Source organism: Martes martes, assembly GCF_963455335.1.
Source record: "Martes martes genome assembly, chromosome: 2".
Lineage (NCBI taxonomy): Eukaryota > Metazoa > Chordata > Mammalia > Carnivora > Mustelidae > Martes > Martes martes.
Window position 1 is genome coordinate 158,876,932 of NC_137889.1, and position 16,117 is coordinate 158,893,048.

The 16,117-nt window shown below is 37.1% G+C and overlaps 1 protein-coding gene across 2 annotated transcripts in view; it reads right to left on the reverse strand.

Annotated features, from left to right (window-relative positions):
* The window catches only part of SEPSECS (Sep (O-phosphoserine) tRNA:Sec (selenocysteine) tRNA synthase), a 34,435-nt gene that overhangs the window by 3,917 nt on the left and 14,401 nt on the right, over positions 1–16,117 (reverse strand). For both annotated transcript variants that reach the window (XM_080796635.1, XM_080796636.1), the window contains 4 exons: positions 13,260–13,389; positions 13,055–13,146; positions 2,077–2,170; positions 142–232 (listed from right to left, as the gene is read on the reverse strand). In XM_080796635.1, the coding sequence (XP_080652761.1) occupies positions 142–232; positions 2,077–2,170; positions 13,055–13,146; positions 13,260–13,389 (407 nt within the window). The remainder of the gene's footprint in view (positions 1–141; positions 233–2,076; positions 2,171–13,054; positions 13,147–13,259; positions 13,390–16,117) is intronic.

Sequence of the window (16,117 nt, forward strand, 5' to 3'; positions counted from 1 at the left end):
TCCACCTCATCGTTCCTTCACCCATGAGAAACACTCACACGGAGCTCAGCATATACTTGGGGTCAACTGTTTAGTAAAAATACTTTACAGTTAAGTTTTTGGAGACGCAAATAAGTCCAGGCCTCTTTCACACATACCTACCTGGCTCCAGAAACCTGTCTGGTAAAAAGCATTGAGCCAAGCTGAGTGACAGATCTGTCCTGGTATTCACTTAGTGTCTTAAGTGTCATAGCTGAAAAAGAAAAAAGGATCCCAATGCACCTTGGTTCACCAGCACAGAATCCCTCAAAAAATAAACATTTAATGAAGGAGACCCTACTTTTGTGTGTGTGTTAAAATACACATAACATAAAATTTACCATCTTAACCATTTTTAGGCATACAGCTCGGTGGTATTAAACACATTCACACTGTTGTGCAAACACCACCACCATCCATGCCCATAATTCTTTTCATCTTGCAAGACTGAAACACTGCACCTACTCAACAGTAACTCTTCATTCTCCTCCTGCCCATCCCCACCCCCCACAACCGCCATCCTATTTTCTGTCTCTCTGATTCTGACTACTCTAGGTACCTCTGACAAAAGGAATCATATACTTTTTTGTAACTGGCATGGAGACATTACTTTTTATTCATTGTCAAGTGGCATGATTTCGTTTTAATGCACTAAATAAATAATAGTAAGGATCTGTTTACCTATCAGACAAAAAGATGTTAATACAAATTAACACAGTAAGAATCAGAATAGAATTTCCCTATCACCCTTCTAAAGAGTGAACTTACCAATTGAAAATGGAACACTGACACGATCAATAAGGCAGTTTATTCAAATTCAACCGTGTTTTAAGAACATATAAGATGAGAACGTGGGAAATTTTCAGTACACATGTGAGGCTAAGTAAAATCAACTTCTGCATATGAAAAGAAGAATGATCTTTCTGATGTTATGTGGGTAAACTATATTCTCACTACTACTGCTTGCTACCATTTCCTGATATGGTATACTAGATACTTGATAATCTCAACCATTTTTTAAAAAAGATTTTTAAAAATTTATTTGAGAAAGAGGGAGGGAAAGCAGTAGGGACAGGAGCAGAGGGAGAGGGACAAGCAGATTCTGCGCTGTGCTCAGACCCCAACATGGGGCTCAATCATGACCCTGAGATCATGACCTGAGCCTAAATCAAGAGTCAGATACTTAACCGACGGAACCACCCAGGTGTCCCTTAACCGTTCTCTAACAATTTTGTATGTGAGGGATCATTGTCTCTATTTTATAGATAGGGGAAAGGAGGTTAGAGGTTAGTAAATGGCAGAACTGGGATTTAAACCATACCTTATCATCTTCGACAACATTTACATAGATTAGAAACCAGCCAAGGACTAACTAGGGTGGGTTTTATTATCTATCAGTGGCAAATGGTTTTCCATGGAAACCTATTCCTGAAATAGGCTTCAGTTACAAATGATTGAGTCCTTACCTTCCTTAGATACACATAAAATATGAAATTGGGGAACTGTCATTCACAAAAGGGATAATTAGTAAAGTTGAAAGTTAAATGCGTAAAAGTCAACATTCATATTAACCTGTTTCATAGTCCTTGTACTATGTGACAAAAATATATAGTCCTTATACAAAGGAAATTATCATAAACACAGAGTTCTCTAACATAGACACTCAGGAAAACAATCACAGCATTAAAAACAACACAGATTTAATTTCTAATATTATAGTTTTTTGCTAACTGGTAGAAACTTTTTAAAATTTTTAGAGTTCTTACTAGTGACTAAATTATTTTGGTTAGAAGCAGGAGTTAAAGTATCCTTTTCTGCATATGCATTATAACACTTAATATTGATTTGGATTCTTTTCAGTGTATCCTTTTTATCTCAGAAATACATTAAAGCATTTCAAAAGGCTAAACTTTTTCAATTTCCAAATTAATACTGTAATGAATTTAGAAATATTGTTGTAACCACAAAGAATTCATACTCTTTCTAGAAATACCAGCTCCCTGCTGGGGAGGGTTAAGAAGCAATGATTTTTTTTTTCCCTTAAGAAAAATATATTACCTAAAGATATGGGATTGTGAGGTGTATACAACAGTCTTTCACTGTAGCATTCTGACAGCTTCTCTAGTTGGCTGGACAAATATGAAAACATTTCCTGCAACAACAAAATGGTACATTTTTAAAAAAATCAAATAAATGCTTACTGCAACTTGCCAGATTAAATAAGACAAAATCTGTTTGGTGTGATGTCTGTGCTGTAAATTAACTCATCTACGTGCCCTACGAGCAATTCTTCCTTTGACACAATATAGTGAGATTCAAAGCTGCCACAATGATCAGAAACCACAGGTTTTAGGTAAAGAAGGCAAAGGACCAGCATATTTCCTGCTTTGGGGCTATTATGTATCTATCACAAATTCATCCTCTTTTCAGAACCTCCAGGGCAACCACTGGAGTCCAAGCAGCCATCAACCCATTCCCTGGACCGCAGCAAAGATTCTAAATGATTTCTCTGCCAACTTCCCGGCCCCTCTAATCTGTTCTACCTGCACAGGCCCTATGCAGTCTTTGAAAAGCATAAATCAGATCATGTCCCTCCCAATGACTGACTCCCTTCTCTGTAAGTATTACCTAGAAGGCCCCAAATGAACTAGCCAGCCAACATAGCCAACTGAGCAACAGTCATTCCCCCACTTAGTAGAGCACCAACAGCAGCCAGTCTCCTTTCCAACTGCTGAACGTGTCAAGCTCCTTCTAGGGTCAGAACCTCGATGCCTGCTTCCCCTGAATGGGACCTCCCTTTATGACTTCCCTATTAATGTACTCCCATCTCCCTCCAACCACTACATATTCTGGGTTCTCCACTATACTTATCACAATCTGAAAATACCTCACGGACTTGCTTAAATGAATACTCCCTGTGACTACCTGCTCAAACGGGAAAACTTGAAAGCAGGGACTTGGTGTTCTTCACTGTTTTCCAAACACCAAGAAGAATGTGCCAGACTTTTAGTATGTGAGTAACTCAGGAAAAAGTACTTTAAAATGCATTTCCTTTAAATTGCACAAACTCAAAATTAACAATTCCCTCAAATCAAAAGAATATAGCAACTAAAAATGAAAAACTATATTCTTAGTCTTACTCTGGAAAATAAATAATATCTAATAGTAGAAAATAAAAATATTTTAGAAGTATAAAATTTCATGTACACATGTAAGTAGTTCAACAAAGTTTAATAAAATATTATAAATAAATATTAAATTGTCAACTGTCTGAGAATTATACTTTCTTCTAGTAAGCTCTTTATAAAGTGTTAAAATAAAAATCTGCCCTAATAAGTCTTTCCTGAAGAAGCCCATTTGCACTCACCTCTTCCAAGTCATATTCAAAACACATAAAACTCTAGAGATACACCAAGGAGCCAATGACCAACAGAGCTGGACCCAAGCGGAGAGAGCAGGAAATGATATTTCTACTTCAAAGGCCACAAAAACTGCTTCCATTTTTTCTAAGGTAAAAAGTTAGATAGTCTGATCCTACTAAATCCATCTTTTGTTAAGTAAAGATTAAGAAGAGGAAAAGTTGTACCAAGTTTGTTAATTATTAATGAGTCTATGTAAGACCACAAACATTTTTATCCTTGTCAGCATGGTATATTTTATACTCTGACCTGAAAAAAATCTAAATAGTCATTCTTAAAATTTTAGACTATTTTGTAATATCAATTCTCTCAGCAAGTCAGAATTGGGAAATCTTAGATCACTAAAATAAGCTGATTTTTTTAAATGAAAAAGTTAACATCCATACTTGTCATACCTAATGAAGCTACGAGGAAATGTTACTATTAGATGTAGTAAGCCTTTCTTTTTTAATAAAAAAAAAAGTGCTGAGAAATATTTAAGGAGGCAACTGTTATCACCACTTGCAAACTGTAAAAAGCTGTTTAGGGCATCTTTTCTTAGACATGTAGAAAGGCCTTCCCTCCTAAACTACTATTCTGACATTCACTTCAGAAGGTGAAGCAGTAAGATAATCAAATGGAATGCATAAAATCAAGAGTTTTCCAGGCAACTGGAGTAATTCGTCATCTTTTAGTACTATACCAATGTTAATGAACAGTAGAACTTCTGGGTTTCATTTAATATTTTCAACAACTATAAAGTAATTAGATCACTAATTTAAATGCTCTGTATTGTTTAAAAAAGAAAAAAAAGCAGTGACATATTTTAATTTAGATACAAACTGCTGATTTTTCATCAACTCTGTTACACACCAAAGTCTTAATCTGCATCTCTCTTAGTTTCAAACTCAACTTCTCATAAGCAGAAACAAATCTGACAGACAGGAAATGCCTTTTATAGACTCCTACATTTTCTACCCGAACAGTAACATCAAAATACTTATTTCAGCGATGAGGACAAATCTGAAATACTATTCTACCTAGTATGGCTGCCCCCGTAATCACACTGTGGTCACACATAAACTAAGAGAAGCCTGATGAGTAATTAATATGTACTTAATTTGTAGTTAGCTATTTCCAAAAAAAAGAGGAAATGTTTCCTTAGTAACACCCCTAGAGGCTCTTTTTACACTTACTGAGGCACACATGGCTATTAAAAAATTGAGATTTTCCTAATATTCCATTTCTAATACTTTAACAAATCAGTTTTAAATGGTTCTAACAATCACTTCCTAACGCCACTAGAATGCAGTTTTAACTGCAGCTAACATCTTAAGACTACAAACATAATGCTAAGGTAAAATAAATCTTACCTATCACTAGTATGGGAGTAATTAGACAAAAAAGAAAATATTTGTGAGTCAAGTTCACATCCACCTACAAATACTCTGTGTAAAGGGTAATGATAGGTAATCCAATAAGCAAAGAAGCTTAAATACCTTTTTTTTTTTTTCCATTTTTTTATTTATTTTCAGCGTAACAGTATTCATTGTTTTTTCACCACACCCAGTGCTCCATGCAATCTGTGCCCTCCCTAATACCCACCACCTGGTTCCCCCACCCTCCCACCCCGTCCCTTCAAAACCCTCAGGTTGTTAAGAAGCTTAAATACCTTAATGAATCCTATAATATTTGACAGCTTAAGGTCCTAAATGCTCTCCCATTAATATCACTACATTTAAAAAATATCATTTAGGAGATTGTATCACTATTTCCTACACTACTACTTAGCTAAGCAGTTTTTTCCTGATATATCAAAGGTACTACAAAACCTGCACTATTTTTTTTTTTTGCCACAGTTAAATCTATAACTGACATTTATTATAAAATACTTCTGTAAAGGGAGAAATTTATAAGCACCCAAAGCAAATGTATATAGAAAGATCCTACTTAAAAGAAATGAAATATTATTGATTTTCTATGTCTTTTGTGCTATATTTAACTTAATTTTAAAAGACTCTTTGCTAGAGATAAACTGAACTGCATACCTGAATGCTAATGTCAGCTATATTTCTAGAATAAAAATACAAAACTTTACACCATAGTTCAGGATGTTAATGGACGGGAAGCTGAATTATATTAAGCATTATCTCTCACATGGCCTTTTGTAAATTGATTTGCAGTCATGAAGCCCAACATTTAGCCTATCCCTCTCCATAGCCCCCAAATGTGCATAATTCACAAAATTTTAAGGGAAAATGTCCTATGTAATCATGTTTTCTGAAACATACTGTTTCATGTTACAAGAGCAGATGAAAAGAGAACTTCGCAAATTATTATAAGATGTCTTATAGGGTTGGTAATAAATCAGAGGGGAAACCTAACAAGTGGTCTAACATGTTCACAATACCATGGAAGGGCAGATGGACAAGAGCCTATGGGTACGGATCCATGCACACCGAGGTCCGTAGGTGTGGATACCAGTACTAAATGCAGCACACGGTTCGGCCTGCGGCCTGCCGAAAGAACCTGGGCATTCTCGGCCAGCTGTGCAGCTCAGGCTAAAGCGTGGCTTCCACACGCTGTTCTGTCAAGACCCCACAGCCAGCCCCAAAATGAGATGTTTCTGTTGACATCAACAACTCCACTTTCAGGGCAAAATCTACTCATGTTTCCAAACTTAGCTTTGTTACAGGACAGTGTTTGCAGCTGTATGTCTGATGTTCTTCTAGAAGTTAGCTTGTCTTCCAGAGCCTCAGCTAACAAATGCTAGCCACTGGAGCAGCCATCCGCTGTCATTCCTGTTCTGTACTCGTCCAATTCAGCAGGTATTTGCAACAATGAATGATTATCTGCTTGCCCTGTTCAGCAAAGCACTCTTTTAAAGGAAAGCTAAGCAGAATGATGGTGTTCTCTGGAAGCAAAGAGAAGTCAGGAGAAACTCCTAAGACTGATCTTTCTTTCTGCTGAGAGAAACTCCTAGAAACAGTGTCTTAAATTTTAACCCCTTTTCTTAAAGGCCTCTTCAGTTAAATTTATGGCCATTTCTCCCCTGGTGAAGATGTGTGGCTCAGCAAGGGGCTAAGGGCAGAGGTTCAATTCACACACACAGTTCCACTCTCTCTGATCCTTTCACCCTTCAAAAAGAAGACTTGAGAAGGAATGGCTTCAAGCTGAGTTCTTGTCTGTCTCTACTGTGAAAAGATAAAGCCCTTTCTGAAGAGATATACTAGATGAAATAACCTCTAAAAATATCATTGTGGTGAATAAGGGCACAGGAAAAAAAAATCCTAAGTTTTCTTTTAACACTCCTTTTTTTAGTACGCAATAACACCGATAATATGAAAAGGAGCTCTCAGTGATGGTATATAAATAGCTCTGGCTGAAGCAAAATAGCTTTACCTCAGCTTCTCCAGAGCTGAACTGATAAACTATCACGATTAAATTTTCACAGTTCAAAAGCAAGTCCATTTAAACAAAAGAGGCCCTTACTTCTGCAACAAGTCCAATAAAAAAACAATATTTATGCTACATATATGCAATTAGGGTTTATCGAGGACATTCACATTTTTCAAAGAAAAGATCTGCCTGTTGAATGAAGTTGTTAAAGAGTAAACTTTTACTCACTTACAATGACAGAGTTCTCAAAGGAGCACTTCGATACTTTGAGGATTACTTCAGGTAGTCTCTAAGTAAATTCTATACAAAGAATTTTTAAATAAAACCAATTAATATATTAGAGGCTTTGGGGTTTTACATACCTCCAGTAGCTAAGAACAGAGATCATCATTTTTAGGGCGCCAATGCCTAGCCCAGAGCGGGAAAGCCCTCCCTCGATGCTGGATGAGTGAGCGGAAGCAGGGAGAAGAGGGTGATGAGACACAAAGCACAGAGGCTTTAGAATCACGCAGACCTGGTTTCAGGGGCAGTTCTGGCACTTTTTGTGCTCTTTGGATAAGTACTTAATGTCTCTGAGACTCAATTTCATCTGTAAAACGGGGGTAATACCTACCTCATAAACTTGCTTTAAGTAGCACATGAAATAATAAATATAATAAACCTCACAGAGCTCCTCGCACACAGCAAACATTCATAAAAATGCCGACTTCCCACCCACCTACTTTTCCCTCCTACAAGTTTCCAGATAAAATAACTAACATTAGTGGGCGTCTGGGTGGCGCAGTCAGATGAGCATCCAACTCTTTGTTTCGGCTCAGGTCATGATCTCAGGGTCGGGAGTTCGAGCTCTCCCTAGAGCTCTGCGCTCAGTCCAGAGTCTGCTCGGATTCTTTCTCGCTCTCCTCTGCCCCCCAACCTCATACTCGCACTCGCTCGCTTGCTCTCTCTCAAATAAATAAATAAATCTTTTTAAAAATAACTAAAAAATAATAACTAACATTAGCTGGCAGGACCCTTACAGACATATGCTAACACCCTGTAGCTACAATCCTATTCTTGTCCTATCCCTGTGAATTCAACTCTACTCCATCTAGATAAAAGGAAAAGAACAAAGTTCTGGATGTTACAAAGAGAGGTTACCTCTTGATATCTGAGATGGAGCCATCTGATTCATAAATATCACTAGAATATAAAATCTGGCCCACAGAATATTTATACAATGATTAACAAAGTCCCCATGGGAAGCAAAGCCAGGCTACCTGCTGGATCTATTTACCAGTCAAGCTACATATTCCTACAGGTCATTCCCAAAGCAGGTGGATTTTCTTTTTCATGCTAAGCAAAATTTACACACAGATGGGTATTTGGAATTCCCTAAAAGTATCTGCAAATTTTAAAGTCAAAACCTCAATGTCAAAAGTCAAAAGAACCATGGCATCATGGAAATTCTTAGATTCCAAAAAGATGACAGGGCACCCCTAAAATCAACAAGTCCAAAATCCTAACGTAAGGAAATTATCTTGGAAGAGAAGTACCTGCTAGTGAGGAAGACCTACTTCCAGAAGTATAATACCTGTTACACACAACAGGTATCACCATTTCAACTCACTTCTTTTCACAAATTTCCAACTATAACTATATAGAGAAATATTTATATGACAATATCTAACTCATAATGTAAGTCAGGATCAAAAAGTTAATTTATTTTCTAATTATCCAGAAAGATACTTATTCTGTGCAACATAAGAGATGACTATATTAAACTAAACCCAGGTGTTCCCAAATACCATCCATTAGTTCATTCCACCAACATCTGATGAGCATCTACTAATATCAAGCAAAGGACACGAAGAGTAGAGGGATGAATGCAAACTCCAAGGTGGACGCTAGTCTCCCATACTACCTATAATCAAGAGCCAAGTTTCATTTCAGAGACCTGATGGTGATTCTGGGGGGCATGCACTCAGATAATCAGCTTAATTTGCTAGTTAAATAAATTTAACTACAAAATCACTCAAGACCTGTTTTAGTTTATTAGAGCAAATATATAATAATATTAGTTATCATATACAGTTTCAATTCAAGAACAGAAATAGGAAATATTAAATAGTATACTTGCTTGATATAATAAAAAGAGCATATAAAAGTTTTAAAGTTTCTATCTATATTATAATGAATAATCTTTAAATGTTTAACTTAAAACTTTATGTAATAGTCTTATCAGAGCTATTATAGATTCCAAAAATGAATTTTTAGCCAAATCTGCAGAGGGATCACTGTAAGGTAAAGAGCAGCCATAATATAAGACTGTATCTAGGCTAATGGAAAAGATCAGAAATAAAGAGGTAACTAGCAAGTTATACTGTTAAGCTTTGGTATTTGGGATATTTATACAGTCCGTCTCAAACTCCATAAAATATTATCAACCTATGTATTCAAATGCTAGGACACTGTTATGTTTCTTCTCCAAGTTTCTGCTATAGATACAAGTGACCTGTGTGCCCCCCAAACAATGGGTTTCAAACTAGGATGTGCATCAGATTCACCAGGGAAGTCTGTTACAAATGCAGGTGCTTGAGCCTCACTCCAGAGTGACCGACTCTGAATTTATCCCAAAGGAAGGCCAGTTTTATGAAGTGATCTAGAACAAACTCTCCAATAACTGGCATAGTACTTTGCTTTCTAGATTCAGTCTAAAATACCCTTTAAGAGTTCAACAGTTATTTTAGCCATCCATTCGAGTTAATGATGACACCACAGGAGTCTAATAAATGGACGAGCTGTACTTCTGTAGAACAGATGTCTCTTCCTCAGGGAGGCCTTCCCCACCCCTGCTGGAACTGGGTTAGCTGCCACACACTCCCCTACCTTCTGCTTGTCCTTTTCATAATGCCGGACAGATTTTTAATTGTTTATTTAATATCTAGATTTCCCCTGACTATAATTTCCATGACAGTAGAGACTATGCAAGTCTCATTTGTGAATTTACCTTAGGGTCTATGCATAAACATTTCTCTGCCTGAATAAAAGAATGACAAGTTCCAATACTGCCAAAGAAATGTGAGCACAGACTATAAAGGATCATGATGGCAGGCTAAGGAATATGGACTTTGTCTTGCAGGCAACCGTAACCCAAAGCAGAATAACTTGAAGAACTTTAAAATATTAATCTAGCACTATGCTATGCTATAACATAGCAAATTAGAGTAGACTAAGATTGGGGACTGGGAGAAGAACTGGTCAATTACTGTAAGCATCCAGGTGTACTACGCTAAGGGTCTGAGCTACAAGTGGTGGCAGTGGAAGGGGAAAGGAGGAAATGTATGTTGAGAAACATTACAAAGGACTCAAAGGTGTAAGGGGAATCAAAATATCAGTGTTAGAAATCTAGTTTATTATTATTATTATTTTTAAAGATTCTATTGATTTGAGAGAGAGAGAGCAGGAGCAGGAGGGAGAGGGAGAAGCAGACTCTCTGCTAAGCAGGGAGCCCGATGTGGGGCTCGATCCCAGGACCCAGGGATCACGACCAGAGCCAAAGGCAGACGCTTAACTGACTGAGCCACCCAGGCACCCCAGAAATCTAGTTTAAAACGGAAAAGGGAATTTGTTGGTTCAACTCACAGCCAAGTCTATAAGCAAGCATGGCTCGATCCAGAGACTCAAATGACTTTTAGCTCATTTCCCTCTCGTATTCTCGAGTCCCAAGAAGGCTTTCTTGGCATGGCCAGAAATATGGCAGGTGAGTATTATCTCCTTATAGTTTACTATCTGCAAAGCAGCAAACCCTCTCTCTCTAAAGGACCTATCAAACCTGATGGACAGAATCTACCTCCACATGCCCACCTGCGAACCAAGCTAGCCAGATCACATGGCCACTGCTCTGAACAGAGCAGAAAGGGGTTTTGTGATTGATAGTCTCGCTAGGATCACCTGGAGTCAGGGATGGGCCGTTCCCAAGAACAGTAATTCTGCACAAGGCAAATAGGCTTATCCTTTCTAAAATATAACTGAGCTTTTTTGGCCAGGATCACTAAATTTATTCATTGTTTTTGCCTCCACTGGCTATTAGTAGACCTAAGTCTTCAGATTTATAGCTATATAAGATAACTATATAGCTACCAGGCCAGACTATTTATCCACGTAAGGGAAGAGCAGTAGAGTTTAGAGGTTAAGACAGTGGATCAAAGGCTCAACTGCCTAGCTTTGAACCCAAGTCTCACAGTTTACCTCATACATGTTACTTCTCTATCCTTCTACTTCCTGTAAAAGTGAGGATAATGGGAACACCTCACAAAAAAATCTGTGAGTTCAAACACCTTTTTCATAGTGAAACAATCAGTTATAGGAGAGCTAAGGCCCACTGGCATCTAATACAACTAAGCTCTCATATAAACAATATAAACCCATGATAGTTTTGCTCATCTATAATCAGGCTTCATCTGTCATATGGAAAAGGTTCCTTGGAACATTTATTGAGGTCTTCTCTTTGTAGCTACAACAATCTAAGCCACGATGATTACCTTTGGGAGTATATCAAACCGGACTTTTATTCTAATCATTTGAAAATCTTTGTTAGGTTTATTGAGGCATAATTTACATATAGCAAAATTTCAGAGGCCCAGTATTTAGGGGTCCACTTCTATGAATTTGGACAAACATACACAGTTATGAAACTATTCCCATTGTCAAGATACAGACCATTTTCCCATCCCATGAGTCCCTTCCCTCAACCCACGATTGTCCACCACTGATTTTTTTTTCTGTCCTGATATTTTTTGCCTTTTCCAGAATGGCATATAAATGAAACCAAACAACATGCAGCCTTTTGAGTCTGGCTTATTTCATTTAGTATAATGCATTTGAGAGCCATTATTTTGTTGCTTATATCAGTAATTTGTTCCTTTTTATTGCTGAGTATATATGCACCACAGTTTGTTTATACACCAGATGATGGACATTTGAGTTGTTTCCAGGGTTTGGCAATTATGAATAAAATCACTATGAACATTCATGTATAGGTTTTTGTACACACATAAATTTTCATTTCCCTTGAGTGAATAGCCAGGAGTGGGAAGGCTACTTTACACGGTGAGCATATGTTTAACTTTATAAAAGCCGTGAAAGTGTTTTCCAAAGTTACTGTACCATTTGTGTTCTTACCAGCAATGTCTGAGAGTTCTCTACTTGCTTGAGGTCTTTGCCAGCATTTAGTATTGTCAGTGTTCTTAACATTAGCCCTCCTCCTAGGTGTGTAGTGGTATCTCCCAGGTTTTCAGGGGCATTTCCTAAAGACTGAGCTTGAGACTCTTTTCCTGTATCTCGTAAATCTTAAGAGATGTCCTCCTCATAATACAAAGTAAGCAATTACTTTCCTATGGACTGAACTGGTGGGGGGAAAGGGATAACTAGAGGAAACCAGGAACAAAATTTTTCAACTTCTGTTACATATTCATAAGGCTGTTGAGAGGATCTATCAGAAAATACATAAAATACATAAATATATTATAAATCTCAGGGATTATAATTGCTACTAAATGTTAAAATTTACACAAATACAAAAACTGTACCCGGGGCCTCTAGGTCTCCCAGATGGGAGATGAATAAAACATTTTAGTCTGACCCACCCTGCCAACACTGTCTCTGTCTACAATTTTGGAGTTGTCCTGAATTAATTAAGCCAGTTTTTAGTGTTGGAGACAAAGTCCAGTTTTCAAGCACTAATGTCACTTTTCTTTTCATAGCCAACATAACCAATGAGTTCAGCATTCCAGTAATGACAAGAGATGAATGTATTACTTTAGAATAAGAAGCTGGCCAACTTCTGACCTGGTTCTTCCTCTTGTGTCTGACACCTCACACCTACACAAGTCTTCAGACTTCCAAAAACTAGAAAGAAAAAACTTGTCCATTTGTCTCTCAAGAGCCTCTATCTTTAAGTGATAAATGAACTGAATTTTACTAAACTTAGTAAGAATCTCTGATGTAAGAGTTTCTAAAAAAAAAAAAAAAAAAAAAAAGCAAACTCACCTGTCCAAGATCACTCACAATATCTGAATAAACAGGACAAAATGATTAACTGAAATCACCTGGAGTGATTCCACATCAAAGTAAATCCCTTAGGACCACACTAGCCATCTATACTCTCAAAGTGGCAAACCAAAGGCAAAAACACCAATAATTTGGAATAATTCTAGTCAAGATTTTAGACCTATTTTATACCTAAAGGGAAAGCTTACCTTTCTTTCTTTTAATAGCTTCTTATAGCCATTTGATCCAAGTGATAATAAAGTAATAAGGACATCTAAAGAAGGTGAAGCTGAAGCTCTTCCTGAGATAAGAATAAACAAATTATATTCAGGAAGGGGGGAAAACCTTTAGAAATTAAGATTTTTTTTTATAGTAGCCTAGGTATAAATGGATTTTTGTTAGTTATTTCTTTACCTGGATACATCTTGCTGATTTCCTGAATGAAGGAATCATTAAAGCCAGCAATTATAGCGCCACCTACTGGAACCATAAAATTTTTGTCCAAGCTCTGAACGAAAGCATCTATTCTGCCAACCCTAGCCCCCTAGAATGAAAGAACATGTAATGTTAAATATTGGCTTCTAGGAAAAAAAACAACAACTGCTATTAAGAAATAAATACCATTAAATAATGCAAGAAAAATAATAAATAGATCAAATATCTTATTTTCTTTGTAACAGTGCCAATAAAACATTTTTAGGCATGAAAATGAGTTTTTAAATGTTGCTCCTTTTATGTGAAAGAGTTCTTTATTTACAATCTGCTTTTATACAACAACAAAAAAAATCATTAAATCCTCACAACAACCTTGGGAGGAAGGTAGAGTTTTAGTATTAGTTTAGGTGGGGACTCAGCTTCTCACTGTAAAGTTGGCTAGGAGAGTAGTTTCCTCCCCAAGAATACCAAACAGTCCATCCTGCAACTATTAAGTCAATTTAAATACCCTCTGTGAGTTCAAGACTGGCCACCAGTATATAATTGACGGCAGCCACCCATGTTGCCCATCAATCAGTTATACATTTACATCCTTCTCTTTGATCCTGGGACAATCGACCACTTGCATGACCACTTTAAGCAACAAGCTCTGCTCCCACCACCACTCAGATCACAAAAAAGAAAAAAAAATTTATTTTTAACATCAACTAATGGAATTTTTTTTTTCTATACTCTTGGCAATGTTTCTGTATAACTCACGTTTCCTAATGTTATAATCTTAGATGATCTCATTCTACTGCAAATGAACTTCAAGGGAAAATCTAATATCCCAGTGAAAAATTGAATACTTACTTACCGGAAACGTAAAAACTAAGTTCTAGTCCCCATCCAACATAGTCTGTGACCTTCTATCTAATGTGCTTCAATTTTCTCCTCTTAAAAATAGAGATATTATCTAAATTTCAACTAAGATCGTTTTTTTCTTTATCTGTAGTGACAGATTTTCAATCTGTATTCACAATCTACATTCCTATTAATATTACAACCACATTTGACCTTCATCTTCACACTTTCCCTCCACATCCATATCTGAGGGAGAATAGAAGGAGCAGATAGCTGGCCTAATCTGAGAGACCAGATCCAGGCAATAGGGGAAAGCACAAAAGCAGGAAAGGGAAGCAGACTACTTTGGAAGCTACCTCATGATTGTTTAAATCTTAACCTTTCCCTGTTACTCTTCTGATGTCCTCATAAATTAAAATCAAAGAAAATCTCACCATATCACAAGGGAACAGAAAGAAGCATATAATGACTGATGGAGTAAATATCCAAACAACACGCAAAGTAGTAGAACTTAAAAATAAAGAGGAATTCTTAGCGTTGTCTTTTATTAACATTTAAGTACTGTCCAAGGCTTCCTGAGAGAAATGTGAGTCTCAGTCAGGAGCAGGAGTTTTAAGTGAACAATCGCTGCCAGACTTTGCTAGAACCCTTCGTCACTAAAACACAGAAAGCATAAAGGGCAGCACACTCCGTGGCAAGAAAACAAACAGCCTGACAAATAACAAATGGTTTTATCAAAGAAACAGAGTGAATAAGCCCCAATACATACCTACATATGTTTTAAAGGAAAAATAAAATAAATGTGGAAGTAAAATATGGCTTTTTCATTTTTTTAAATGAAAACATTATTTTGCCAGTTTTACTGAGATATAACTGACACATTCTGTGTATGTTTGAGGTGTACAATATGATGATTTAATATATGCATATATTATGAAGTGACTACCATAGTAAGTTTAGTTAATATCCATCAAATATGGCTCAATACGTTAACTGCTTAACAAAAAAGAACAATAACAAAAAAAAGCAGCAAGTTGGACCCACTCTCGCTGAAGTCAGAGGATATCAATGAGGAGGGAAAAAAAAACACCAGAAGACTGAAAGGGCTTAAATAAAACAGGGAACACATGAGCATGTGCTATGAAGGAAAGGGCTACCATTTATCAGTTCATTTGTTTCCTTGTTTATTCACAAAAGAAATATCTGGGCACCTATCAGCTGCCAAACATTGCGTAAGGTTCTAGGGGTCCTGGTAGCAAATAAAACAGATAACTGTTCATATAATAAAAATTTCTGCCGGAATTTACTGAGAACTTACTAAACATCAGGCACTGTTCTAAGCACTCTATATTTTTAACCCATTTAGCCCTCATAATAACCATATGGGTAGATGCTACTATAATAGCTATTTTACAGATGAGAAAATTAAGGCATAATAAAATTAAAGTGGCCTACCCAAGGTCAGAAATGTACTTAACAGCACAGCTGGGATTCAAATCCAGGCAGTTAAAGCACCTTATTGAAAGTCACACAGGCAATCAAAGGCACAGCAGGACCTAAAACTGAGGTAACCTGGAGGAAAAGCCCACGTTTATAAAACAAAATATTATTCCTGTGGCATTTCCATTCTTCCAGCTACCCAAGCCAAAGCCCTGGAGTCCCTGGATTATCATTTCCTCATACCTCACGTCTGATTCATCAGCACACCCTGTAAGATCCACTCAAAATACATCTGAATCCAACCATGTCTTAACCCTTAATGGCCACCACCCTGGCCTGAGCCACCAACACATTTCATGTGGGCTCTGCAACAGCCTTCCACTCTTGCCTTCCTACAGTCTACTCCGCACATAGCAGCCAGAATGAGGGCTGAAAACTGTAAATTACATGTCACTCTTCTGCTCAAAACCCTCCTGTGGCTGACAACCATACCAAGGATAAAATCCCCAATCCTTAGGGCACCTCAAATCTCTTACTACCATTGCTGTCCTCAT